The sequence below is a fragment of the Mycteria americana genome, chromosome 2, assembly GCF_035582795.1.
Source record: "Mycteria americana isolate JAX WOST 10 ecotype Jacksonville Zoo and Gardens chromosome 2, USCA_MyAme_1.0, whole genome shotgun sequence".
NCBI classification, from domain to species: Eukaryota; Metazoa; Chordata; class Aves; order Ciconiiformes; family Ciconiidae; genus Mycteria; species Mycteria americana.
The window spans coordinates 32255352-32282626 of record NC_134366.1 but is presented as its reverse complement, the minus strand read 5'-3'; the positions used below and the strand labels follow the sequence as shown (position 1 = coordinate 32282626).

The following is a 27275-nucleotide window of genomic DNA, read 5'->3' as shown; positions in this document are numbered from 1 at the left end:
TATTATTGTATTTTAGAATCATTTTGGTCAGGATATTTTAGAATGGTGTGGCAACAGGCCCAGATATGTCCAACCTTAAAGCTGCAATCAATTCTTAGGAATCATCATTTTTGCCAGTTCTGTTCTCCACATCTTTTATTATCAGCTGGTCTTTTGACAATCCTTGCTAGTCAGGATAACCACTGTCAAAATGCTGTCTAGACAAAATGTGATTTTTCAACTTTTGCAGATCTAAGTGACCAGCTTATGGAAGTGGTTGGTCTGGAAGGAGCCATGGAGATGGGACAGATATACACAGGACTGAAAAGTGCTGGAAGACGACTTGCCCAGTGCTCGTCTGTTGTCATCAGGTATCAGCAGCTTTAATTTGCACTACACTCTTGTAATGAAACAGTAAAGTTTCATATATTATCAGTTCACTCTCTTTGGTAGTTTGAGAGTCATAATTACTGTAGTTATTGCTTGTGAAAGTATCATTTTTATATATGAAATATATCTGTTCCATCCATATTCTATGCCTATACATCTTCCTTTCTTTAAATGTGTCAAAAAACTAGAAAAAGGGTGTTTACAGTCAGTCTTCACATGTTGTATTCAACTATCATTTCATTTTATGAAGAAATATTGTCAAGTAGTTGGAGCAGAAGGAGTAAGGCATGGACATCTTGGGTTTTATTATTGACATACACTCCATGCAATTTTGAGCAAAAAGTCATTTACCATTACTTTGACACATTTTAACCCATTTATAATGCATACCTCACCAGGGAATAGTAGCATGTGATTAGTATTTGTAAAGCACTTTTTTGATCTGTGGTAGTCAAAGTGCTCTGTTTTTAATTTATTTGTTATTTACTCAACACCGACGAGTCACTATTAATAAATGTTTTGGTATGTGTAAGCCTCTAATGGTGGAGCATGCCAATTTAGTTGTTTTTTTATCGTTAACTATGCTAAAAGTGACCAGAATATTTACAATAGAGGAAACTTGGATTAGGACTCAAGGAGAAAATAATTATTCTAACTTTTGGATTAGATAAGGACTGGAAGAGAGAGATGGTCAACTCTTCCTCAGTGAAGAATTTCTCAGGAAGAATTTTCCAAAATCTTAATAAAATCATAAGCTATACAATTATAAGCCCCAAAAGCCTAAAATGAGCATAGAACAGAAGAGCAGCAATAAAAACTTTAAGAAAATACGTAGGATTTGCCAAAGTGCATCGCATATTTTTGAGATTCTCCTCAAGGACTGGGTGATGTTGACTTCAAAAGTACTCTGTCATGTGGATGAGGAAGAAAAATAAGATCACAGAGGCATTCCAACCTTCTCTGGTTTCCAAGAGATAATTTTTATAGTCCCATGTCAGCAGGACCACAACTGCAAAGGATTCAGAACTCTTCCAGACCAATAAAGTGAGAGGTCATTGAACATTCTTCCCTTCCTTCACTTATGGCCATAGATAACAGTGGATAATCCCATGAACTGTAAGTCTTTTCCAAATAATGTCCAAGCCAGAATTTCCATGGACCACCATGAGTGCTCAGTTGACTCATTTTTCCATTATTAGATTTATCTACTCCATGCTATTTCTAATAGTCTTGTATGCAAACTATTATAATGCAGAAATATAGGGTTGGAAAAGACCCAAAAAAAAAAAGGACCTTTTTTTTTTTTTTCTTTCTCATTTGTCTATACTTTTCTTAATGTGAGAGGGAACACAAAACTAGACAGGGAACACTGGCTGTAGCTTTATGTTAAAAACAGTGCCCCTTTACTAACAACTCAAATTTATAACGTGGTATGTTAAAGCCTCTGAATATAGTACAACTGTCATGTTATGTGAGTGCTCTGTCTAACCCAGAGTTAGACACAAGCGTAAAAACATCTTTTATAGTTCTAATAAATGGTGATGATAGAGCTAAAATTTATTTCTTATTTCCTTTATAGTAGTCATTCTAAATTATAAAAAATAGCAGAGGTCCCTTTGTCTTTTCAGTTAATAAGGTTTATTCCTGAAGTTCTTGTGTAATTCACTCTTTATTTCACAAATTACAGACTATTCTGCCATGAGAGAGTAACATATTAGTAGCAAGATGTGTAAATGTTTGCAATGTTTTTGCTTTGTGTGTTGAAAATCAAACTAAGCCTACTAAGTGACTAGGTTACTTTTGTAAGCATGTTGGGTCATACTGCAGATTACATAGAAGCTTAGGGGTAAATCAGGATTATATGTGTGTGCCATCACATATATGCCTCCTTAATAAATATATTTATCAATTTTGTCTAGTTACTTTTTCTTATACTATGAAATATATCCCTTTAGGACCAGCAAGTCTCTGCCTATGCAGATAGATGGGGAACCTTGGATGCAAACTCCTTGCACGGTAAGGGTACTGTTAGCACTGGGAAGAGAGCTGAACAAAAAAAATTGGGAACTTTTTTAAGTGAGTAACAAAAATTAGAATAGTCAGAAATATTAACTGATTTATTTACTTTCACTTCTTCAATGACAGAAAGAGACTCTTTCGGTTTAAAAGACAACCATTGTCATCAGCATTAACTCAATTTACTTACGTAACATCTTCACACACTGTTATTATATAGTTCAACACCCACTGCATTTTCAATTTATCATGCTGGTTTTTTCCCCACAAGTTAGGAATAAAAAGGCATTTATTTCAAAAGTTTGGAAAATACTCAAAAGGTGCAGTCCCAGAATCCCTTTACCCAGTGTGATCATTTATTTATGATGACGTATCAGATTTATAGTCTCTATTGCTAAAACCAATGTTCGTTCTGATGCTAAAATGTATAAAGTAACTAATTATTTTTTAAAAATTTAGGAAGGTTTTCCATTGTGCTTTTGAGAGTTCATATCATGGAGGTTTTATTTAAAGCTGAAGTCTTGACTGTGCTGATTGAATTATACAATAGAACTAATATTTAAAAAATCCTTACAGTTTAAGGGAGACATGAAAGAAATTATTTAGTCTCTTGTTTCAGTGCCCACACATATGAAGTGAGGGAAGGTAAACAGCAATCTGGATAGGATAGGAATAGGAAGGAGCTTGCTCAGAGGAGGTTCTTTGAGTAACTGTTTACAGAAAACACAAGAAAGGTGTATCTCTAAGAATCTCTCTCCGATAAATTATAGAGGCTAACCAAGCATTTGGAGAAGATGTTGAAGAAATTTAAGCTCTTTATTGTTGAATATAGTCTTAGTAACATGTTTTAATATACAATTTTACTAATTATGTTTCCCTAAAGATGACCTATGTTTTTAAGTAGATGAATTGCCGATGCCTTGTAGCTTCTAAGTATGACAAAACAGTAATGTGACAAGGAAGAAATCCCACTGCAGATGGGAGCAATTCTCCAAACCAGGGTACTGGATCACTTTCATGAGCTTTATTTCTGTAGCAGAATTAAAAGCTACACAAAAAAGTAAAAGGGAGCACCTTCAGTAAGATGCTAACAGGTGTGGCAGCTGATAATGTATGTGTTAGGATGACAGAAAAGGGTTGTGATAGTTCATGTTTCCCAGATACACCGTAGTGTACAGCTGAACAGCGGGAACAGTTCCTGAACTCTAATTCTCTATGGTAAGTGCTCAGATGCTGCAATGAGAGGACAACCACGTGAACACACACTGTGTGAAGGCAAAACAGTGGGGATTTTATGAGATTTATTCCAGGAAACCTTTTGGAGTTAAGAGATATCATTATCTTTACCTCTTCTACAGCGATGGCTCAGTGCAGAGCAACAGTACTGAACCCAGCAGTTACTTGTTCAAGAAAAAGACATGTAATTTTTCAGTTGCCAGATTACAGAAGAGAACTTATGGAAGGATGCTGGCAGTAACATGTGCTTTTTTAGTCTTGATTGCTTGCTCTGTGCAAAATCCCTGCTATCTGATTGATAATGCTAGCAGAAGCTGCCTGTACGATTGAGAACAAACCTGGAAAAAGGGACAGTTCTTACATTTCAATTACTGCCTTGAGGAAACAGTAAATTATTGCTGATAATTACTGCTGTCCAGTTGAAGTACCATTTTAAAGGGGATAGAAATGGCATATAATTTTCTGTGGAACCCATCCTTTTTGCTACACCATTGTTAAGAGAATAGACTTTGTGTTACATAAGAAAACCATACTGTTGAATGTATTTATTTCCTCTGAGAAGAAAATACATGAACTATTTGTCTAGACTACTGCACCTCTATGAATTTATATATAGAATTATTATTTTATGTTATATTATTCATTTTTCAGGAATTTTTTTTTTTCTACTGGGAAGCTTAACGTATTTATTGCAATTGCTCCTTGCATTATTGTACATGTACCCCGCTCTGTTTTCTACATCTTACAAAGGAAAAAACATGTATGGTCTAACCTCTCCCCTCCCCACTAATTCTAACTACACTACAGTTTTTCCTTGAAGTTCTCTGTAAACTAGCTAGGAATTCCTCCTGAGACAATGACAAAGATGGATGTTATCTTTCTCTCAACCAAAGTTTAAGATTTGATTTCTAAGTATGTGCTTCAGACGGGTCTTTGTTTGGAAACCAAAATGTATTTGATTACATAAGTATCAGGATGATATCTCAGTGATGTGTATCCAAAACCAGACTCTGAAAAAAAACATAAATTCAGAATAAATTCTTATGTATAGCCAACTATGTAGCCAATTATTTGAACCTGCAAGAGCTCAAATTTCAGGAAAAAAATATGAGGACACCAATATAAGAATCATGAGCTTTTGTCTTCTCTAGAAGCAAAACTGCAGTTTTCTCCCAAAATTACCTGAAAGCAAATGATTAATGGCCAGTTTTTAAATGGAAAAAAAATGTGATGATCAGATAGAGAAATCGATAAGTTTAGTTCCTTAGGAAACATGTGAAAGTGTGCTTTTCCTTTTATTTCCCCTCTTAGGAAGTTTCTTTCCCTAGGTCTTACAAGGAACTGAGGCTCATATACAAAGATGTTGGCACTCCTACATCATGCACTGAGATGTGGAGGGACATTCCCATGCTACCTCTTGTTTCACACTAGGTTGCTGAGGGAAGGTGCTTATTAGTTTACCGGCTATATGGCTTCAAGGACAGAAGCTACTGTCTCCACACAGTACAGGCCTGCTTGGATATACCATCTCACTAGTTCTAGGGGAGAGACCCCTGCACCTTGTTGTGTTGCACAGATCATGTGCACCAGTTAGACACAGCAGCTGAGCCTCAGGTTTTTGATTCTTTGGTGCTCCTGCCAGACAGCTATTGTTAAAAAAAAAAGACTGCTATCCCTGCCTCTCCAACTGTCCTTTAGAAAGTTGAAATAACACGTTTTATTTTAGTATGGTCATCTCAGGAACTTCAGTGTCATCTAATTTCAGTAGTTTTATGGACTGACCTATAAAAATTACAGAGACTAAGTGAGAAAGAAATTCATACGATCAGCAGGTATTGAATCAACCCTGGCCCAAGGTGCAAGTGGTTCTCAGAAGTCCTCTTCTGTTTCTGCTTCAGATTTTAGTACAAATGAGAGTATTTTGCAAATGATTTTTCAAGAAACTGAGTTCAACCTGATCAAAATTCTCCTGCTATTCCGTTATGCATATTAAGGAAAACAAGTTCTGCATCAAGTCCCTGTTATGTGTGGGATGCAGGCTGCACATGCAGGCTTGGAAGTTTATTTCCTGTTGAAGGTATCAACAAGTTTATCTTTGCTACTTCTCCTTTCTGACTGGAAAAAAATTTTATACAAGTAGCACAAGTTGCTGACAGCTGTCCCTTCTCATGCATGTAGAGATCATGTTCCCCCAAAATGACAGTGTGGGCTGAGAAAATTCTGTGGGATGCAATAGACAATGCAGGGATTCCCCAGAACCTGTGATCTGTGATTTTGCATTCCTGCTATCAATTGTAGTACTAAAGAAGTTGTCGTGTGCTTCTTTTAACATCTTTATGATCTTCTATTGCAAATGCATCTAGCATCCCTAGACGAGAGCAGGAATGCGTTCCTGTAGGTCCTGTACGTACTTAAAAATGTGAGTGGCTTAGTCTAAAGATCTGTCATCCAGCATTATTCACTGTGTTGAACACATGCAGACTGCAGTGTCCAACAAAGTCACTCTGCTCTGGTATAATAAGATGCAGAATCTGAGCATCAAATTGTATTGTTTCCACTGTTTTTTTATAGAGGAGTCTTTGGGAGGAGGAAAGATGATAATGTTATGTTAAACATCTTGTCTGATTAGCTGAGGAGGAAATTCTATCAGAGCTGTCCCAGACAAATATAGCAACATGAAAGATATCCATGGTTTCACCTGATCTCCAAACAGGTCATTAATAGTAATGAAACTTCAAAGACTCTCAAGTTAATTCAATAAACTTCTAGCTTTAGCCATCAGGATTTTTTTTAAGAAAAGTAATCTTTCAATTTAGCTACATAAATTATTAGCATTGTTTTGAAAAAATCCATAAGAATATTCCATCTTAATTAGAAGTAACTATGATTTCAGTTCTTTCATCTATTCCTGACTTGCTTGGCATCTTATCTGAAAGAGTGTCAAGCTGCTAGCAACATTAGATTAAAAGTAGAAGACAGAAGTGTCTATAGAAAATGCAAGAATATTGCCTAAATGAAAATCCATAGTCAGAGCCCACCTAACGGATTGCCAGAAATATAGTTTCATAGAGATCTGAAACATATAGTATTTTTAGAATTATTTACTGATAGGAATACTTGTAGTAAGCCTCCCCATTTAATAATGAAACTCAGAAATAATATTTCAAAATATTATAAATTGAATGCACCTTAAAAATAAGGTTTGAATGAATGAATGAACAGTTTCTCTCTAGCCTTTCCTTTAGTCCCAAGAGATGTGATGCCTGAGAAGAGAGGTCCTATTGAAGCCTTACCTTTGTAGTTAAATCCAGAGAGAAATAAGAACTAAAAACAAAAAAAAAAGCTTTTACTAATAATCACTATTATGCCAGGGCTGGGTGAGAAAACTGAAAGTCACAGATTTGCTTTCATGTAGATCCATTGGCTGCCACAGATCGCATGAAGAAGCTGCAGCTGTGTTCTAGACTGTCTGTAAAGTATCTTCTTTCCATGTCACTGAATGTAGTAATATTTTCTTATCAGTTGTTTATAATGGGAGAATTTAAACTTTTGTGTCTGCTTCTTTAGAGCAAAGAGGAACTGGGTCCTAGGTATGGTCACTGATTTTACTAGAATATTAGACAATTATTACATAGGTAACCCATAAATGGAAGTCAATTGCTAGAAAAAGTTTCTGGTGTTATACTAAAATGCTGCATTTTCCCTTCTGAGCAACAATGTGCATACATTTCTGTTTCAAGGCCAGAGTGATTTATTGAGTTTCTAACACTTTATTGCAGCTGGGCATTATTTTTTGTGCTCACAGGTACACTGCACGTTAATTAGTTTTGTTTACCTATGCATATTTTTTCTTAATTTCACAACAGTAGTTTTTGTAATTGACAAAGCAATTTACTGCATGTGTGCTTTCTGCACCCCAGACAAATACTCTAACATGTAGTGCACCTTTCTTTTCAGTTCAGATTGCTAAGAAAAGAATTAGTTGTGACTAATTGCCAATTAATTTGCAGTGGTTTTAGGGAGGAGGGGGGGAAAACAATTGCACCTACTAATTAAAATTTAAAATATTCCAAAGTGTCATCTTTAGGTGTCTGTGGAATACATAATTTCCATTTTAGTTCTGCACTGGATCTGTAACAACCCTGAGCTTGACAGCTCTATTAATTTAAAACCTCGGTGATACCTATTAGTACAAAACATGAAAAAAATGCCATTAATCATTTATTTTAATTTTGCAGCTCTGTCATTTTCTCGGTATGTTTAAAAATTATGATGACACAGTAATGTTTTCCAATCTACCTGTGTGAAGGGGAAACGGATCACACTACTTAGGAGAGAGACTAGAGTATATTATTAGAGCTTAATTAATGCCAAACTGATTAGATTTGATTGCACTTTGCACAATAATATTGTTAAGAAATTTGTTTAAAAGATGTGTTGCATAACGCTATATTTAAAACAACTGGTCTAGATCTGAAGAGATTTTGACCAAAATACCACATAATGCAAGTCACAGGTTCATATTGTTTAGCACTGACTACATTCTATAGGTCTTATTCATATCATGATACCCAGTACAGCTCTTGATCAGCTACGGGAAGATAAAAGTATTTGGTACTTCTGTGATGCAGCGGTGTAGCGTTCCTCCATTTCCTGCAAGGGGAGCAGCATATGGGCATCTAGACTGTGGGAAAACCCTCATACCCTCAAAACTAGCAACACCCAAACACTGGTGATAGCATGGAAAAAAGTGACCATAAACTAACAGATCCAACTTGATAAGTTTTTTCTGTCAGTTTTTTCCCTTTGTCCTTAAAATATAGGGTTTCTTTCTTTAACATTAATTGAAATATTATAAGCAGAGCTGATTATCTCTGTTTCCAGTTTTCTATTGTCATTTAGCATTGTGGTTAGTACCTGTATTTATAGCACTGTTCTGTGTTCACAGTAAATATTTAGGCATTCTCTGAAGTCAGGAAGACAAAGGTAACCAGCACATATTGTAGAAAAAGGAACATGAAGGCAAAACGGACTGACCTAAAAGATATAGTTACCACACTAAAATTATTGATGCTCACTGCATTTCATTTAGTGGATGCATTGTATTAATGTAGCTTTGAGGCATATTTTGAAACTCTGACCTGCTCCTGAAACAAATAAATGTCTGGTTTATTCATTTATAAATATCTTTAGTATCACAAATTCAGGCTTCTCCTTTATCGGAAAATTTGCTATCGACAAATACGGAGCAATTACCATCTCTTAAGAATTATGCTCTTTTTTAATTAGATCTGGTGTCCCTTCCCATGACTAGGTCATTGGACACATTTTCTAATACTGGAAAGGTGATTTCGAAATTGCAAATGCAGTATTTTTCTACGCTAAACCTATTTACTAGATATACCTTTAAATTTCTGTGATCATGAACTCATAGGATAAAATCTTGTCTTCAGTTAGTGAATGAGAGTTTTGCCATTGGCTTGAACAGTTTGAGTTTAACGTATAATGTTGTGTATCAGGCTTAGAACAAAAATCCATTATATCCTAGCAATTCATGTGGCTATTTGCTTCCCCCTAAATGAAATTTTGTTATTTCCTCATTTTGCCTATTTTTAAATATAAATTTGTGCCAAATACGCCAAATAGAAGTGTTTTTCTCCAGCAGCACTTCAGCCACTCCCCTAATTTATGTTTAAAATGTCCTCCATATTTTCTGTAAGTTATATATTTTCAATAAAACTGAGTAAATTATCTCAAAAATTATTTTCCAGAATTCCATAGTAATTTGTAGGAGTATATTTGTCAAGGTATCATCAGTTCCTAAAAATATGTTAGGTTAGGGTTTGAGCTTTTGGGATTTTTGTCTGAGCAAGCCCTTTCTCGTGTATGTGTGTGTAAATCACAGATTCACCTAGGAAAAATGAAAAACAAAAAAAAATAGGTTTTATTTAAAGCTTTTATAATTGTGCTTCTACTAAAAAAGACATGAAGTTGCTTGCTGAATGAAAGAGAAACTGTATGGTAAAAGTTAGTCTTTAGACACTCCATGTGCACACACACAGAATCTATATGCAGCTATAAGTAGCGATTCCTTTATTTTTAACTAAACTAAATCTTGGTTGTTTGTAATTAAAGATTTTTCTTTTTTTTTTTTTTTTTTTGGTCCATTTCAGTCTCCCATACAGCACTTTCAGTGTTCAGTCCTACTTTGACCTACAACACTATTTCTCTGAGATCCTTAGTGCTGCTTCCCATCTCAAAGTGCGTACTGTCACTTGTCACCCAAACTCACAGCACCAACTCTGGCAGTGCTGCCAGTATGAAAACAGAAGCAGAAGTGAGAGTCCAGGCCAGAAATACAGTGCCTCAAAGTCTTGAGAAAAACAAAATTATCCTATTTCAGGCAAGGTAGTACAATGGTCCAGCATGTATTACAAACATACTGATCTCTTTTTATCACCCAAAGATAAGATTTTTTTTAATCTTTTTTTTTCAGCAGGAAAATAAGGAATAAATGGTTATCATTGTTAACCAATGCAATGTTAACATACACTACCATGCATAAGAAAGCAAATATACTTTAAGTTTACACTTTATTTTTGTATTTTCAGAGTGTAAAATATATTTTACACCACTGGAATCGTGCCAATTTATAACAGTTGAAAATATGTCTTGGAGAAATGCATATAGGACTCCATCGCCCTGCGCATGAGTGGTTAATCATGTTCATGCATCTTAGCTGATCTCAGCTGATAGGATACAACATACTGAAGACTCATGGTCTCTGAAACAGATGGCTCAAGCCAAAAAAGAACATTACAAATGATAAACATTTTCTCAATATGTAATTGCATTCATCCTCAGCAGCATTGAACAGCCCCTATCCAACATGCAATCTGTATGAGGTCTCAGGATTACCTCACCTCTTCATACTAAAGCCATCTTTTGAGCTTTGCTCTTTTATTCATTTTAAGATGGAATTACTATGATTTACCTCTGAAAGGAAACCCTGAGGCCATTCCTACCGCCACATCATGGCCAAATCTTGCAATAAGCTGAACCCTTATGACTCTTGAAGAATTCACTCACAGCAGCTGCAGATTACTTCGTGTATTGATCCTCAGGACCAGGTTGATGTCATCACTGTTCCTGAGCCCCAAAATATGTCTTATGAAGCATGTGAAAGTTACACAAATCCTTGAAGTGATTTTCCAGGACCAGATCATCAGCTGGTATAAAGTGACATCAGTGGAATAATGCCAATTTACCCCAACTACAGATTTAGCTTCCAAAGTGATGCCTGAAGTAGAATTTCTTGTGAGAAAATATGTTGGTGCCAGTCTTTGAAAGCAAGAGTTATTAACCGTGTGAAATTAATCTAGGTTGCCAAAAAAACCCCGTATGCTAAATTTGATACTAATGAACAACGTTGACAAAAACAGGTCATGTATGAAATCTGAGACTAATGAACTAAGGTAGCATGGAAATAAGCACTTGGAGAGTAAAGTAAAGGCTCTAATAGAGTTAAACCAACCCACTCATTCTGTTGAGTTTTTTATGTTTCTGTCTCCTTATATTGTAAAGTAAATTTCCACCCCAAGAAATGTCCTGATCTATATTTTAATGAGCCTCTCCACGTGACATACATTTTTTGTTTCATTACTATTAGTGAATGACAAGTGAAGGATATTCATTTTAACTTGAAAATGTCAGGTATGCACTTTAAGAGATATATTTTTTCCAGTTTTTAATGAGGTGGTGTTTCTTTTTGAAAGAAATACCCATCTCTGATGTGGGTACTATGCAGGTGACAACTGATATTTAATAAGTGATGGTTCTTGTATTAGTCGTAGTTCACTAAAGAAAATGTCTCGGATTGCTTTTGAAAAACTCTTAGCGTCACTAGCCCAAAGGCAAGATGTGACCTTTTTATTACATAATGAGAATCATTTATTATCTTACAATGTATCTTAAAGTCACAGACAAAATGCCACTTTGATAATTGCTTTCAATTAGCTTTGAGCATAGCATACATTCATAAAATGTCTTCTCTAATTTAGACTTGAATTAGAGAAAATTGCAGACATAATCTACTTTAAGGTTGTCTCATTTAAGGTGATTCGTAGTTTTATATCAAAGAAATCAAAACGGGTAGCTTTAAAGCAGTCTTACAAAGTGTTTTAAATAGGCTTTTCAATATTTGAGTCTATTCTATTAACAATTAATTAACAAATTAGAATGCTAGTTCATCTTTTTTGACCTTTTTTGTGTATTAACTTTTGACTTTCGTTCATAATGGTTATTTTGAAATTAAGCAGTGTCATGTGTTAAAAGAGAAGTACAGCTTGATTAGATGTATAAATAAAGCATACAAAGACGTAGCTTATATGTTAATAATGGGCAACAGCTTGGTCTGTCAGCATGTGTGTCCTTTCCAACTTTTAAATTCTTATTCATCTTGTAGATATGTAAAATATTCAACAGCAAGCAATAAATCCCACACTCAAAAAGTAAGATCACATATTGGCATCTATTTTATTGCATATGATTTTTAATATTGATTGCAAGTATAATTTAAAGTATTTGTGGAAACAATGATTACACATAGATTGGTTTACTGCATATGTGATATTATTCATAAAAAATACAGGTATTTTCCTTTCATCTTTGATTAAATTAAGAAAGTTTGGAAGTCACATATAAAGATAATTCAGGCATCTCAGATACCTGGAATTGAGCTAGCTCAAGGGATAACTCTGTTTTTCTTCTTTCTTCCCCCAGATAAAAATTACTCATAAGAACCAAGCCCCCATGTTGATGGGACCTCCTCCAAAAACCGGTCTTTTCTCTTCTATCATCAAAAGAACAAGGAACCACAGCAAGGAATAAGCCTATGTAGTTTAGTTTTTAGAAAACCAATTAGCTTTGTTGGGCTTTGGAATATTTATGCTGGAAATCTTTCAAGAATTTTAGAGTATCTTCTACTTGCAAAATCATGGATTTTGGTTTAACAGTTTCTGTAACCGAGCTAATGTAAAACTATGCTATTAGAAAAAAATATTGTCACAGTTTTGTAGGCATTTTGCATGATGAAAGCAGATGTTTACATAAAGTGATACAGCATATTTTTTGTTGCATGCGTTACCATTTACTAATCTATGGGCTAATTCTGCCATGGAATATGGGAAGAGAACGCCATGGGTAATTTGATTTTCTCTCTTTTCCATTTCAACTTTTTCTACTACAATGATCATATGCCATAGGTTCAATAATATCTTTTGAATCAAACATCTTCACATCAATAGCCAATTAGACCTGTTTCAGAGTAAAGTTTATTACAGGTCTCATTAACCTGTACTTTTAGTTTATAATTTCTTTCTACCCTGAGAATATTTTTATTCAGCTAAGCATTAAAATCTTTATCTTATTCTGATAACTCCTATGTATGTGAGTAACTGTACCTGCTGAAAACTTCTAAGAATGCGTGCAGTATTCAAATGATCATGATTACTCTTGTGTAAGCTTTTGTAAGATTGGAAGTCAATGCAAGTCTGAGCAAAATCTATACGGCTGTGGAGATCATGGTAAGAGTGAAGATAATAATACTTGCAAAAGTAGCCATCAGTGGTGTTTGTTGCAAAACTAGAATTATTTTAATGAGCAATACATCTCTGTAACATGGCAAACTTTAAATCATTCTGCATATTGACTGATAGTATAGTGCGTATGCACACAAATAACCAAAGCTCATGCCTAATAAAGTGCATTTCCCACCAAAGATTTAGTGAAGGATGCTTCAGAGAAATGGGTTAATGCATAATTAATCAAGCTCACTGGAGTAGACTCACTTCTGAAAATTTACAGTTCTTCTGGTTACATTGGCAATGTCCAGACAAATGTTGGGGTAGGAAAAAACACTAAATTAATTGCAAGTAAATACTCACTTTTCATTTGTTTCATAAGTTGATAGATATAGACATATACACTAACTATTGAGACATAGACACATCTTCTAAATATTGGAAAATTCAACTAATATCTAATTTTGTTGTCATTATTATTTATAAATTTATGCCATCCATAATTTACACATCCCCTAAATTAATTTCTTAAGGAAAGGATAAAGTGTTATCTATTCCACTTTTGTAGTCTGCTGTCTGTAATCAAAACATTTCTTGTCATAAATTCTGGGGAGGCAGTTGCTCAGGTTTTTACTTTCTTAGCCCTCTGAGAGACTTCCTAACAGCTTAGAAATCATAATACAGGGATTTGTCTGAGGTTTGCACAGCACTGTCTAACGTTGAAGGGAAGTCCAAGAATGGCAACTTTTTTCAGTCCTGCATATAAACAGTCTCAATCAAAACTTTTTGTGCGGTCTTAACATTGTTTAGAGTGAGCTGCTTCTGAGCTCTGCATGTCTTAAGTTCTCAGAGATTTCATCAAAAAACAAACAAGGAAGAAATGAAACTTTGCTTGAAATGCATGATTTTTCATTTTTATCTAGACTTTAAAATGTTAATGATTTATTAAATCTATTTTTCTATTGATTCATTCATCCATTAAAAAATAGTATTTCATCCTTCTGTAGTGCACGGTACTGTGCATGTATTTAAATAAAGTTACTATCATTTGTTCCTCAGTATAAGAATTCAACAGAGTCCTAATTTATATAATAGACGCTGAAATAAAAGTCAGTATATAGTTGGTAAGGATTACGTCTTTGAAATATACAGTTTGTGTTCTATAAACATTAGGAGGTAAATACCAATTAATGTTATGTTCAGCATTAGGTAGAAAAATATGAGGGCAATTATTTGCTAAAATTAAGATCTTGTAATTCCCCATTCTTGGGTCCAGTGGTGTTGACAATTACAGTTACCGTAGGAGTAAACTAATATTTTTCCTGTGCATTGCAAACACACACAGAAGCATTAGATGCACTCCTTAGCTGCAAACATACATAAGTATAGAGCAAAAGATATTTGCAAAAAGAAGGAACTTGCTGGCATAATATTACATTCAGTGTACATTGGTTTTATGAAATTATGGTTACAGGTGATAAATATTTTCACATAACTTGACAGAGGATTTTCTACTAATGCTCTCAACTTTTTGTGGCAAAAATGTGTTTAATGATAATATATAATGTGCTCTCTATGATTATCTCATGAACATTGTAACTCTGAAAACAAATAAAATTATACATAAGCTATTATTTAATAATGTATGCAATTTTAAACGTGCCAGTCTGTGATAGCAAATTGTTCACAACACACTTTTTCATATAAAGAGGGATAGATGGGTTCATGTAATCGCAACTACATACAATTCTGACTAGACATATAAAAGGTAAATCAGATCTGTTTGTCAATACGTATCAAATTCTCACTGTGGCAAAATACAATGGAACAGCCATTTTACTATATTGGCACTTATCATAGTAGTGACATTCTGTCTATTAATCTTGTTTGGTTGTTTTTTTAGCATGGCCTCTAATAATTTAAAAACATGCTCAGGTAGAAAGTATTGATGATGAAGAGAAAATCTTAGAGTATGCAAAACATAGTATGAAAGGAAAAGGCTTGATTTCACGAAAGAGAACTTCGGGGCAGTTTCCTTTTTTTTTTGTTTTTCACTTCAGTATGCACAGAATTAACATCATGAAATTATACATTGGTGTATGAAGGGAAACAAAGAATATGTGCATGTATCTTCATACAGCTGAAATAGATGCACTCTTCTTACATTGACCAAAGAGTAGTAGCTGTAAACCTTCCACTGTTTCCAATGAGGCATTCTTTAAGGCCTCATTAATGACATTTACAATATAAATGGAAATTACAAATATGTAGGAATGATATCTGACACTGGATTTGCAAATTTTTCTTCTCCCTGCTAGAGCATTGCAGCTGGGCAACGTGCTGAGGAAAGAACATGACGTCTCAGGAAGAAATCTTAACTTCTGAAATTGGTTAGCATCACTCTCATTTTGCATGAGTTCCTGTTAAAAGGAGATGGAAGCAGAATTTGTTGCAGAGACAAATACAGAATTACTACTTCCAGTACTTGCAAGATATTTGTATGCATATTATCATGATTATTTAAAGCTAGGGGGTTAGACCTCATGATTTAGGCTTATTGGTGTGTGTACATCTATGTGCATGCTAGATCAGGTAACGTGCTGATACACTTAGGACTCTGGTGAGCTAGGAAGCACTTAGTTTCTGAAGCAGAAGTAGGTGTTCTATAACATTTCCTCACTTATCAACTCTGTACTACTGCATGTAAATTGCAACAATGATTAGCTAACATCTAAAATTATTTAAGGCAAATAAAGTCACAGACTTCAACGTGTTTCAAAATATCAGTGTAAGAAGTAATATAGTCAAAGAATGTGTGGGTTTTATATAATTATTGTAAGAAAGGGAGAAAAATACTTTTTTTTTTTTTTTAATCCCTAGGTTAATATTTGTTTGCTGAGACCATAGCTATTCTGTGATTATTAGTGATTTAGAGTACTAGTGCTATTCTGTAACAACCCCAGCTGGCTTCTGGGGCTTGTCCTTCTGAGGTGGATCATAGCCAGACCAAGGCTTTCTGGGAAGGAGTTACTTTAAAGAAGTGTTGTCCCTCACCTCTCTGGAAGAGTGACTGGAGAGAATTGCTACAAAAATGAAAAAAAAAGTCAGAAATAATTACCTTTAGACAAGGAAGCATGAGAAGATCAGAGAACTCTGCTAAGGAATGGCAAAACAGATGCTCAAAGTGGTGTATGAAAGAGCTGGGTCACTCCAAGGCAGCCCACAAAAATGGCGGCGTGGGGCCTGGGAGGCCAGATGAAGGCAGTCAGGGTTAACAAGCATCAATGCGTCAAGGAAGTGAATTAATTAGATTAATCTGGAGACCCCTTCCATTTAGGGCTTAAGGACTCGTGTAGTGTTTCTTTCTTTCATGGGGAGAAAGATTGTCCGAGAGGAGTGAGGCCCAAGAAGAGAAACAACTGAGCGCTTCATGTGAAGGGAGAAGGACTTGCGAGCAAAGGAGAACTGACGGATGGTCAAAGGAAGGTAGAAGACTTGCCAGGACTTTATTTATTTCTGAGTACTTTCATAGCCTGAAAAAAAGAAGACATTTTCCCTTGCTGTTAAATAGCAGTTTGCTAAACTGCTAAGCAGTTAGCACAAAAATAAATAAATAAACCAGAAAGCTGAGGTGGGCCTGAGAAGCACTGCTCAATGTTTTATGCAAGAGCGGTGAAGAACGTGTCAGCCTCTTGTCAGATAATTGCTGCCTGTCTCTAGCTCCATCAGGTCTGAAAGCATTTTGTTTTCTCTCCTCTGTCCATAAGGAAGGAAACTTCTTGTGGTCCTGCTGAGGTGAGTAAAAGCCTTACTGTAGCCCTGACTGGAAAATAAATAAAACATAGGTGAGATCTGGAAGCTGAATCTGTTAATGAGTTATAAACTAATAGGTTAAAATCCGCAGCACGCGAGGCTCTGAGGGTGTGCTGTGCAGCAATGACTGATGGTACAAACTCTTTTCAGGTCTGTCGAGATTTGCTGGTGTCTGCCCAATCTGGGCTTTTGCCGTGGTGAGCCTCCTGGGTCTTATACCCTATTTATGCTCAGACTGTGGATTTTCAGTTGTTTTTGAAACAAGGAGGTTTGACCTTTCCTGTTTTGATTTGTGTGTCTGTGGCATGGATACAGATGGAGTTTTCCCATTATCAGGTTCTGTTAATTTTACAAATATAGCAGAAGCAGAGAAACTTTTCTATGACCGTTGCCTTCCATTATATGAAACTGCCTGACAGCTCGAAATTATAAATAGGCAATGGTATGTTCTAGGTATCTAGAATCTGGGCATGGCGATATTTCAGAGGCTGCTTTTTTCCTTTCTGATTCATGATTCAAAGAGACTACCTGAGAAGCACCTCAGGGCTCTCTTTAAATATGACTCATACAAAGAGTAAGTGATAATCATCAGGCTTTGTTATTTATAGAAAGGTGGTAGCTGTGTTGATGGTAAAGTAGCAGTTTCATAGCGACGTGCTCATTTCTAATAAACGTGGAAAAGTATTTGCTGGGTCTAACCAAGTGAGAAGCAAAGATTTTGAATTTTCACCTCAATTTTTAGTCTAAGGTTGACAATGACTGAAAATACTTAGCTGATGATTGGCCTATTTGAAAGAAACTTTTGTTTGTCTGTGTTTACCTAGGGTTGAACTCGGATGTTGTGAAGGACCATAGCAATTTGCATTAATAAGTAGCTTTTCTGGACAGGGAAGTGAACAACTCTTACTGTCTAGTGAAGCTCACACGTATGGGCCATGTTCTGCCTACCAATAAGAAAATACAAGTTGTCAATCTTCAGGCCTGTCAGTCTATTTACATTAAATACAAAAAAACCCCCACATAATAACGATTCTTCTCTAAACTATTTGTATCTGCAGAAAGATAGTGGTGATTTGTATATCCCTCAGTGATGCCATCGGACTTTGCAAAATGGGCATCAGCCTGTACTTTCTGCCCAGCCATGAGTTTGGCTGTTGCAAAGGGTGTGGTGTGGGGTTTTTGAGCATGATGGTTTGTTGTTTTGTTGGGTTTTTTGGTAAATATAAGTGAGTTCCAAACCTCTCCTTTTACCCCAGAATTATAAGGACTAGAACTTTGATTCAGACACATATATTATATGTTTATGGTGTACACACAAGTAAGCAAGCAAGCAAATGCAGGAAGATCTATTCCATTTGAGCTGAACTTTACTTCCATATGTTTAAATTCAGTCCTATTACTGAAGGAAAAAACAACAATTTGTTAATTTTAGGTAGCTTGGGAGGATTTGGGGGAAAAATGGGTGTGTTGCGTTTTTCTCCTGAGTAGATCTCCTGATCTTTTTACAACAATATATACATGTAGATTAAGGAATTTTCACCTCATTTACATCAGTCACTGTTTTCTGTGGCTATATTCTGAACAGTGATTTTTTGAAAACCAGCTTAATCTGTCTCTTAATGTTTCAATATAATTAGTTTACAAGAAGAAGTTTTGAAAGATTTGGTCCAACTGTCTATTCTACAAAGTCAAGCCTTGCATTGAGTTGCAAATTGAGGCCTTCATACTTTGTCACTAGTGCTAGTCAAAAATTCCTTAGCCTTTCTTTCATCAAAATATACAAAATTGTGGGGAGGAACCTACCTTCCCTGATCGATCTATTTTTTTTTCACTGGATTCCCATTTTGGAGCAAAATCAGATTTACCTTTTTAAATGTCAAAATATTTTGTGCTTGAATGTCAAAAGGAAATGTAAGGTTTTAATTTGTTTCATTCATTAATTCTGTTTCATTAATGTAGTGATAAATATTGTATTAGACTTTTTGCTTTAAAAAGCAAATTGACTTTAAAGCAAATTTGCTTTAAAAAGCAAAAAGTGAATTAAATGATACTCTTATTTCAATATGAACATAATTCTTATTTCCTGTAGGAGAATTTTAAAATTCTTAGTATTTGTTCAAGATCCTGAAATGAAACTTTCAACCTTTGCACTGCTGCAATTGTCACCGAACTAAAAGCCTGCATATTGAATTCTAGTCTTTATGTAATATCTCTTGCATTTTTGTTATTCCAATAGCTGCACAACTCCTAAGAGTTATCTTCAAGGAGTTGATTTTTGATTCATAGTTCTTCCTGTTTCAGATTAATTTGTCAGTACAGGTCTATCTTGTCGCCAAAGAAAAACCAAAATTATTGGTCGCCAAAAAATTATTTCACATAGCCTAAAAGTTTACCAAATATCTTGATAGTTCTCTCAAAAAAACAGTAGTGGACTCTGGTTTTCACTAAAAATAGAATGGGCAAACAGTTAAAGAAGAGAAATCCCATTATTAAGTTATCCTAATTATTATAAAATAAGTGAATAACAGAAGAATATTTTAGACTAGGTATTGTAAAATAAATTATTGACAAGGCAGATATAATGCTTGTAAGTGTTTCTTCTAAGGTACTGAATACACTGTGACTCAGTTGGCAATAATCATTCAATCCCATTGATAAGGCATTTGTACATCACTGTAATTCACAAAATCCTGCGGTCCTTAATATGTGTCTCAATCTTTTGGGTGAATTATCAGCTAATACTGTGTGATAGCTAATCTGTGAACACTTTTCACCTCGCAGTTACCCAAAACACGTACGCTGTCTGAAGTTTTGCTATTCCTCTTTTGGTCACTCTACCTTTAATCACTAAGTAATGTTAGAATCTCTAACCCAATTGATATCATGCTAAAATCCTTGCTGTAGCAATCGTCAGTTTTATTTTTATGGTCTTGGGACAAGAGGTGAGTGGGCTCGCATGAGGTTAATGGGGCTTTAAGAAAATGTTACGTACCTTCAGCACAAGATAAGGTTCTCTTCTTCTGATGGGAATCCTGTCACTTTATCAGATATAATGGCTTTCTCTGCCAAAGAGTTGAGATATTAGTCTGTGTGAAATGATTTATAGTTTTTCCTTGGCTTGCCTGCTGAATCTTGGACAAAAAATAAATCTTATGGCAGATGCCAGTTGTTCCCTGTTGGTCTGTGTGTAGAAATATGTACTTCCACGAGAGCTAGTCAAAGCATTCAAATACAACCAGAATGGTTGTGTAGACAGCTGAGAGCAGAGCAGAATACCTGGGGTCAGACTCACAGAGGCAGAAGTTGAAACAAACTGTTAGAAGCTCAGAAAAGGGTTAAACTTCATTTACTCATTTCCAGAGTAATGTCTAAAAATGTAAGAGTACAAGTAGGTAATAAATACGTCTGTAACTTACCACTGATAACACTGTCATCTGCGTAATATTTGTGCTATTTTCTTATCTCAAATATAGCACAAATGGTAATTTTTAACTATTTCTGCTGTGTGCTTCCTCCACAAAACACAGTGCAATAGCATAACATATAAAAGCAGATTTTTAACAAGTGCAATAAAATAATGTTTTAGGGAACCCGAGGTACCTTCTGGTCCAACACCACAGGACAGCAAAGGGATTTGCAGGAAAAATCACATAATGCCATTTCCATCTCGTCTCAGTAAAAGTTTGCAAAAGAGGGGAGTTCTGGCCAAATTACAACCTCATTTATTCTTTCATTCTAACTTGTTTATAAATGAATTTGGAGAGTTGTTATGATATGAACCTCATCAGAATCTGCAGCCACAACAATGTAAGGGATGATTGAGAATATTTTGCCAGATCTGGCTCCCCTTACAAACAGAACCTCTTCTGTAAATTTTCCTTGATTAGCCTACTTGCAAGGTACAGAAACACAAAGGTAGTCACTATTTGTTTAATTACTTGGTTCCTTTAAGGTGCTAAAACATTAGTACTTTTTTTTTTTTTAGCACAACTCTGCAATGGCTACTGTGAATATTTTTCTGCAAGAATAATCAACATTGAAGAATGACTTTTATGGGAGATGGCAGCATACAATATTGATAATTTGTGTCATACTACTTCTGCTACACGGATGTGGATCCCCTTAAGAGCATTTAGTGTCACATTCTACATTAGGACTTTAAATCATAGATTTGGAGACTATGATTGAAATATAGCCTTGTTTGAGACAATGTTAAAGTGAAGTAGGGGTGTGGAAGTGAAATCCCAACTCCACTGAAATCATTGGTTTGCCATTGCAGTTACAGAGCCAGGGCTTTATCCCTGCTATCCTGTGGTAGGGCTCAGAACATCTTTCCTGCCTCAAGTGAAATGCCTGCAAAGAAGTCCAGGAAAGAGATTGAGAAGTTTTGTGCATTTGCACATCTGTAAAAACGTACTGAATACTTGCACCTGCAAAGTTTCCCCACACTGTTGGCCTGGAAACCGTGTCACCAGGTGTCTTTCAGCCGAGTACTCATGTCTTCCTCTTCTCCTGTGTCCTTAGCAATCTTGTATTTCTGTCTCCAAAAGCCTTAGCTTCAACATGCTGTACTGGAATATGTTTTCACCTACACAGTTCTATTGGTTGGTGGTTAAGCATTATGCTGAGAAATGCAAATTTGAAATTTCTCGGATTAAGGAGGAAATCAAAGACTTCAACTTTCCGGCAAACTCTGTAACTGCTATAACCAATGTTATAAGTGAGTCCTGCTCAGTTAAGGACCTGTCCTTAAACTCCACCCTCTGAATCTCAAAGGCATGAGAATGTTGAGGCTCCAACTAGGTGGAGTTCACACATAGTGTTTTATTTTGCATTTGCCAATTCACATGTAAATTTTATGGATTCTGTGTGTAAATGTGCCTCTCCTCTCACTATTCATAGCCTTAAAAATCTACCCTTAGTGCTTTGAATCACCCTGCTGGGATAATGTAACACCAAACTTGAGTACGAATAAATTGTTGCTTTGAACCCAGCTCTTAGGACTTGCGTGTTCAACAGAATATTGACTTGGTATCAAATTCTGTACTGTTGCCTTAAGAGGCCCCGACACAGTGCTGCAAAACCACGTCTATGTACAGCATAACACAACCCACTCCTAATTATTTCTGCCTAGAGTAGCTGCTGCTGTTGGATTTCTTGTCTTTACTGCGTCACTGCTGTTTTAAGCATAAGTGAGTCAGGCCTTTGCCAGTGCTTAAATATCCAGTGCCAGGTGCTATATAAAAACATTAAAAAAAAAAAAAAAAAAAGCAGGCATGTGTGCAAACCTTGATTAGCATGTGAGATGTCAGAGGTATGCAAATTGTGTACAAAGTGTACCTATTCAATCTCTTGCATTTACATACAGCTTTTTGTTTGCAGTATCGTTTAATGTCTGTGTACTCTGACTGCTGTTTCGTCATTTCTGGCAGCCATTGTGCACCTTCAAGCTTGTGCTGTCCTAAGGTATAAAGCCAATCTCACAGTTTATTCGTTTCAGTGTTATTAGATTGTTAATTAACCGTTAGTGTAAAGCAACATAGTAAAAATTAACAAAACATATTTTGTGGCATTTTTTTCTCCACCACTATAATCTGAGGAAGAACAGTGGTTACTTGCCATGAGACAAAAAAAAGAAACCAAACCCTTCCTTAAAACTACTAGTCTTGTTCCTTAGAAAAATGTTGCATGTGGAATTATGATTTTTTTTTTTTTTTTTAAAGTTAACTCATTGCTCTAATCCAGTGGTAAAGGAGAACTGGGAATACTTATTTAAAGTAACGGTTTTACTTGTCACGTGGCCATCCTGAATGTAGAGAAGGTACAAGTTTTTTGGCCTCATTTCTTTGCCTTCCATCACTGTTTAGTTCCATTCAGCTATTCCCATGCATGTCATTAGGTTGGACTACTACTTAGTATTTCTCTGACTTCTGGCTCATCACTGTTGTATCTTTACCCTCAGTCATAAAATAATTGATTGTCTGCATTCTCCTCAATCTTTGAAGTTTTTGTTTGTTTTTCCATCACTTTGGTTTCCCTCTGCTAGTTTGCTTTCTTTGCTTTGCTCATACATTTCTAATTAAAGTACTTGTTGTTTTGATCTCAGTCACAGCCCTTGTAAATTTTCTTTCCTATTCAGATCCATTCAGAGTGCACCTCTAAAGGATTCCTGGTCTGTCAGTTCACAATTTTATCTTCTCTCAGGAATTGTCCTCAGACCTTTTTTTTTTTTTTTTTTTTTTTTTTTTTTTTTTTTTTCCCCCTGCCTGCCTGCCCTCTCCCCGCCCTTCCCTTCTGGTTACATTAGGCACAGGCTATTTGTCTTCACTTATGAGGCCTTTAGTGGCTTATGCCTACCTTAACAAAAGGTATTTTTATGTCTATACCTAAAATCATTCTATGTTTAGAGCTCTCATTGTGTATAATCTGTTCGATACAAAGGCAAGTACCTATTCGTATGATCTATATCTAATCAAGCTATGATGACATTCTGTAATGTGTAGTTTTAGATTTTAAAGCAAAGATTTTGGGGGTTTTAGCATATAGTGATCTTATATTTGATTGAAATTCCTCTAGAAACATCTACAAAGCTATTCCATTACCTTCTTTCAAAGCCTTCCTTCAACTATCTACAAAAAGACCACATTTCAGCTATTACCACAGAAATCGGAACCTGTTTTCTTTCATATTCCCACATATCTGTTCTTAACTGTTTTTAAATTACAAGCTTTCTTCTAGAGGTGGGAGGAAGGGAGCTCCATGCTCTGTGGTGTTAGAGCATCTAGCACAATAGGAGTTCTGGTCCACAGCTACCTTGTTTAAATATTAGAGCAACAGAGATATATCCACGTAATTTTATGTTGGCAGATGCATTTATAGCCCGTTGATGATTACATTGCATGTCCCACCTGCACATGATCTGCAGGGAACATGGACCCAGCTAGAGGATTTACTTTGTCACAGTTTCAGCTTCCTCTTCTCAAACTTTTTCATTCCCTTTTCTGTTGGCCAAAACAACTGTGACATACAGTGGGATTTCACTTCTTCCTACTGCATTCTCCCGACTAGTAGAAGGAACTGTAAGACCTTTGTCCCACAAGGGCCCTGTGGATGTGCTTCTTTAAAATTCCTTCCCCCCCACCAAAAAAAAAAAAGGGGGGGGGCAGAACACCCCAATTCCAGATCCAGCAACCTTGGAGGCTTTCGGAGAGATGCTGAATAGACCAAGATCACATCCATCCTTTCACAGGGAAGCTGGCCTTGTGAAATTTTTTGACATTTAATTTTTTTACCAGTGACCTGATCCAGGATCAGAAAGAAAGATGCAAAAAATCTTACAGTCTGGATTTTGACTTGAGTTTTCAGGTAAAAATACAAGGCCTTTTACCCTAACTGTTATATGGGCATGCAAGATTAGAGCTTGAAGGCCAAATATGACTACCTGAGGTCACAAAGAGAGATTCATGGCTTAGAGTGCCTCCCTATAGCCTACAGGGTGGCACATTAGTGGTGATTTCTGGAACGGAGCATATACTCCTCTCTTTCAGTATGCTTTATCTACTGTTTTCCCTTCTGTGACTGCTTTGTTTCCATTCCTCCAGTGAGAAGCTGCATTGTTAAGGCTCATTCCATAACTTTAGTGGGGGAAGTCTGCGAGAATAAAGTATATATTTTAAAAATAAAGAGAAATAACAAAATGCAGAGTTTGTCATAACTTCCAGTAAGCTACCTCAGTTTTGTTGCCCCCACCTGTTATTTCCCATTGGTGTTCGCCCAGGCAAGATGTGTTCAGGGATAAAAGAGAGAAAGTAAGATTACTTGGAGTCAGGGGAAATTAATGTGTTATTTGCAACCGAGCCGAAGTGCAGTGCATTGTATAGAAGGTAGCTTTAATTAAAACCTTTATTTCAGAAATAAAAGAAGTAGGTTGAAGTCCACATGAAAGGAAGGAGGGGAAAAAAGTTGCATTGTCTTGCATTTTTCTGTTTTAGAGACTGCCTACAAGCTGAAGGCACTCTCTGTGCCAGGCTGTGCCTGGTACGTCACAGGCTCTGCAGCCAGGTGAAGGGAACACTGGCTGGCTATAGCCTCCTGAATTGGCTGCCTACATAATAGCCTGGGTTTCTGCAGCTTTCTTAGCCTGCTTTATGAAGGAAGCACTATCTTAAATCTACATAGTACTGATTACTCCATCCCCCTCTCTAATGTCCTCTCCTGCCTGACACCTTTTATTAAAACTTAGGGAAAGTATTTAAGAATAGCTTAAGGGTTGCTCTTGGTATTTCGTGCTTTCTTAGACAAAAGACTTTAAGGGTGTTTTGCATCACTGTATGTAGCTGCAGTCCTTGCTTCTTTGCTTTTTCCTGCATAGCTAATTCTTCTCCTCTTAGACCCTCTTAACATAGGAACTAAAACTTCAGAGAAGAACTTCTTGTACAGTATTTCTTTACCATATGTTTTTGGGCAGAGAAATGGACGTGTTTCACCTTCCACTCATTTGCTGACCAGGTAGTATGCACAGAGGAAGCTAAGTACTAAAAGGGTTAAATATTTTACTTCTCCAAAGATTCCCAAGATAACTTTTTACTTGTTGCTGTCTATTCCCTGAATGAAAGTGTAGAGGAAATGTCACTATTGCTGCCTTATGCATTTCCTTTACAGGAATTATAACATTTGGACTGGAATCTCATGCGTTGTAATATAAGTCCACAGCAATCAGCTAAATTGTTCTAGATTTTACATGAGATTGGAATCTGACCTGGAATGTTAGTTAAGTAAAGTAAGAGCAGGATAAAGAATTGTTCTGAAAAATATTTCAGACTGCATCTAGCCATCTGGATTGAGTCTACCACCATCAATGTGTTTTGCAGATGTGAGAAGAAATTCCAGATTCTGATAGCTGTACTGGCAATGGTGTTCTTACTGCCTTGAGTGGTCCTTCCTTTCAGCAGTAGTATGAGTTGCAAAGTCCAGCTCCCATCCCCAATGTAACCTACCTGTTTTAGAAGAGATCTCTTGTTCAGCAGACCTGTCGTCTCCTTAAGAAGCAATGCTTGTTCAACTCCATAGAGAATTATTTATCAGTTATAGCAGAAATGCTGTAGTAAAGTGAAACTGTGTTAAATACATGACTTGTGTTTTTTAAAAAAAGAAAAATAGCTAGCTCTTGCAAAATGGTTTTTATCCTGTATGTTGGGGAAGAGAAAAGCCAAATGAAACTTCTGGTATTAGTCTTTGAAACAAACTTAAGCAACTTTTTTTCTCTTTTCTTAAAATTACATTAAAAGTATAAAACTGTTTGCCTTTGACTCTAGAAAATGAACTTTTGGGAGACCTCTCAAATTCTCATTGAGAAATTGCTTAGTTCTTACTCAGGCAAAGTTCCTGTTGGGTGATGTTGTGATCTCACCACTACTACGTTTGTAGTATTCACTTTATTTCAAAGAGGGACTTCTTGTTGATGTACACAGGGTGCAAGCTTATTCAAGGTTTGCTTGAGGAAGAGATACAAAAACTTGATTGAAGATTTTGAAATTTGACTTATTACAGTTTTACAGAAAGGGCATTATCAAGACAACTCTTTGTAATGAACAGAACAAAAAGCTATAGCCTGCAAAACCCACAAGACAAGACTGATTTTGCCAATTAAACACCTACTTCACCACAGGCAGCTAGGACTCGGGACCTAACCTGAGATGTGTGGCTTTGCTTGTTCTTTCACTCTCTGTGAGCATTTGTTCATTTACTGCCATGCAGATAATGCATTGCATTTCACAGCACAGCAAGTTTAATCAGGACATGTCATCATTAATTTGTACTGATATGCACTGATGGACAGGATTTTCCAGGAGCATGACTAGCTGTTTATCAAACGATCGTCAATTCTGGAGAAGAAATGGTGCAATCCCCCTGTTGTTTTACAGCATCTGCTTTATCATCTGCTCACAGGAGCACCTTCCCCCCCCCCTCCCCCCCCCCGCCCTTTTCTCTGGGTTTCCCTTTGTAGCTGTCACTTGTAGACAGCTTCATTTATTTCTGCTGATTTCTAATTCCTTTAGGAGAGATGTCTAAAAGACATGCTTGATTTATTCAACCATGTTGCGGAACTGAAATAGTTAACGATGGCAAGACAAGACTAAATACCACAACCTGCATTTGATTTCTGATGCTTTCCTGTTATTTACAAAGCATCTCTTTGAGTATCATAAATAATTTACAGTTCAAAGTGAATACTTCTAAGTGCTAGAAAGCCAAATTCAC

At 36.1% G+C, this 27275-nt stretch overlaps 1 protein-coding gene across 6 annotated transcripts in view; it reads left to right on the top strand.

Annotated features, from left to right (window-relative positions):
• DGKB (diacylglycerol kinase beta) overlaps positions 1-12564 on the top strand; it is a 327466-nt gene extending 314902 nt beyond the window's left edge. For all 6 annotated transcript variants that reach the window (XM_075495543.1, XM_075495545.1, XM_075495547.1 and 3 more), the window contains 3 exons: positions 230-350; positions 2325-2385; positions 12403-12564. In XM_075495543.1, coding sequence (XP_075351658.1) covers positions 230-350; positions 2325-2385; positions 12403-12510 — 290 coding nt within the window. In that variant the 3' untranslated portion in view covers positions 12511-12564. The remainder of the gene's footprint in view (positions 1-229; positions 351-2324; positions 2386-12402) is intronic.
• The last annotated feature ends 14711 nt before the right edge of the window (positions 12565-27275 follow it).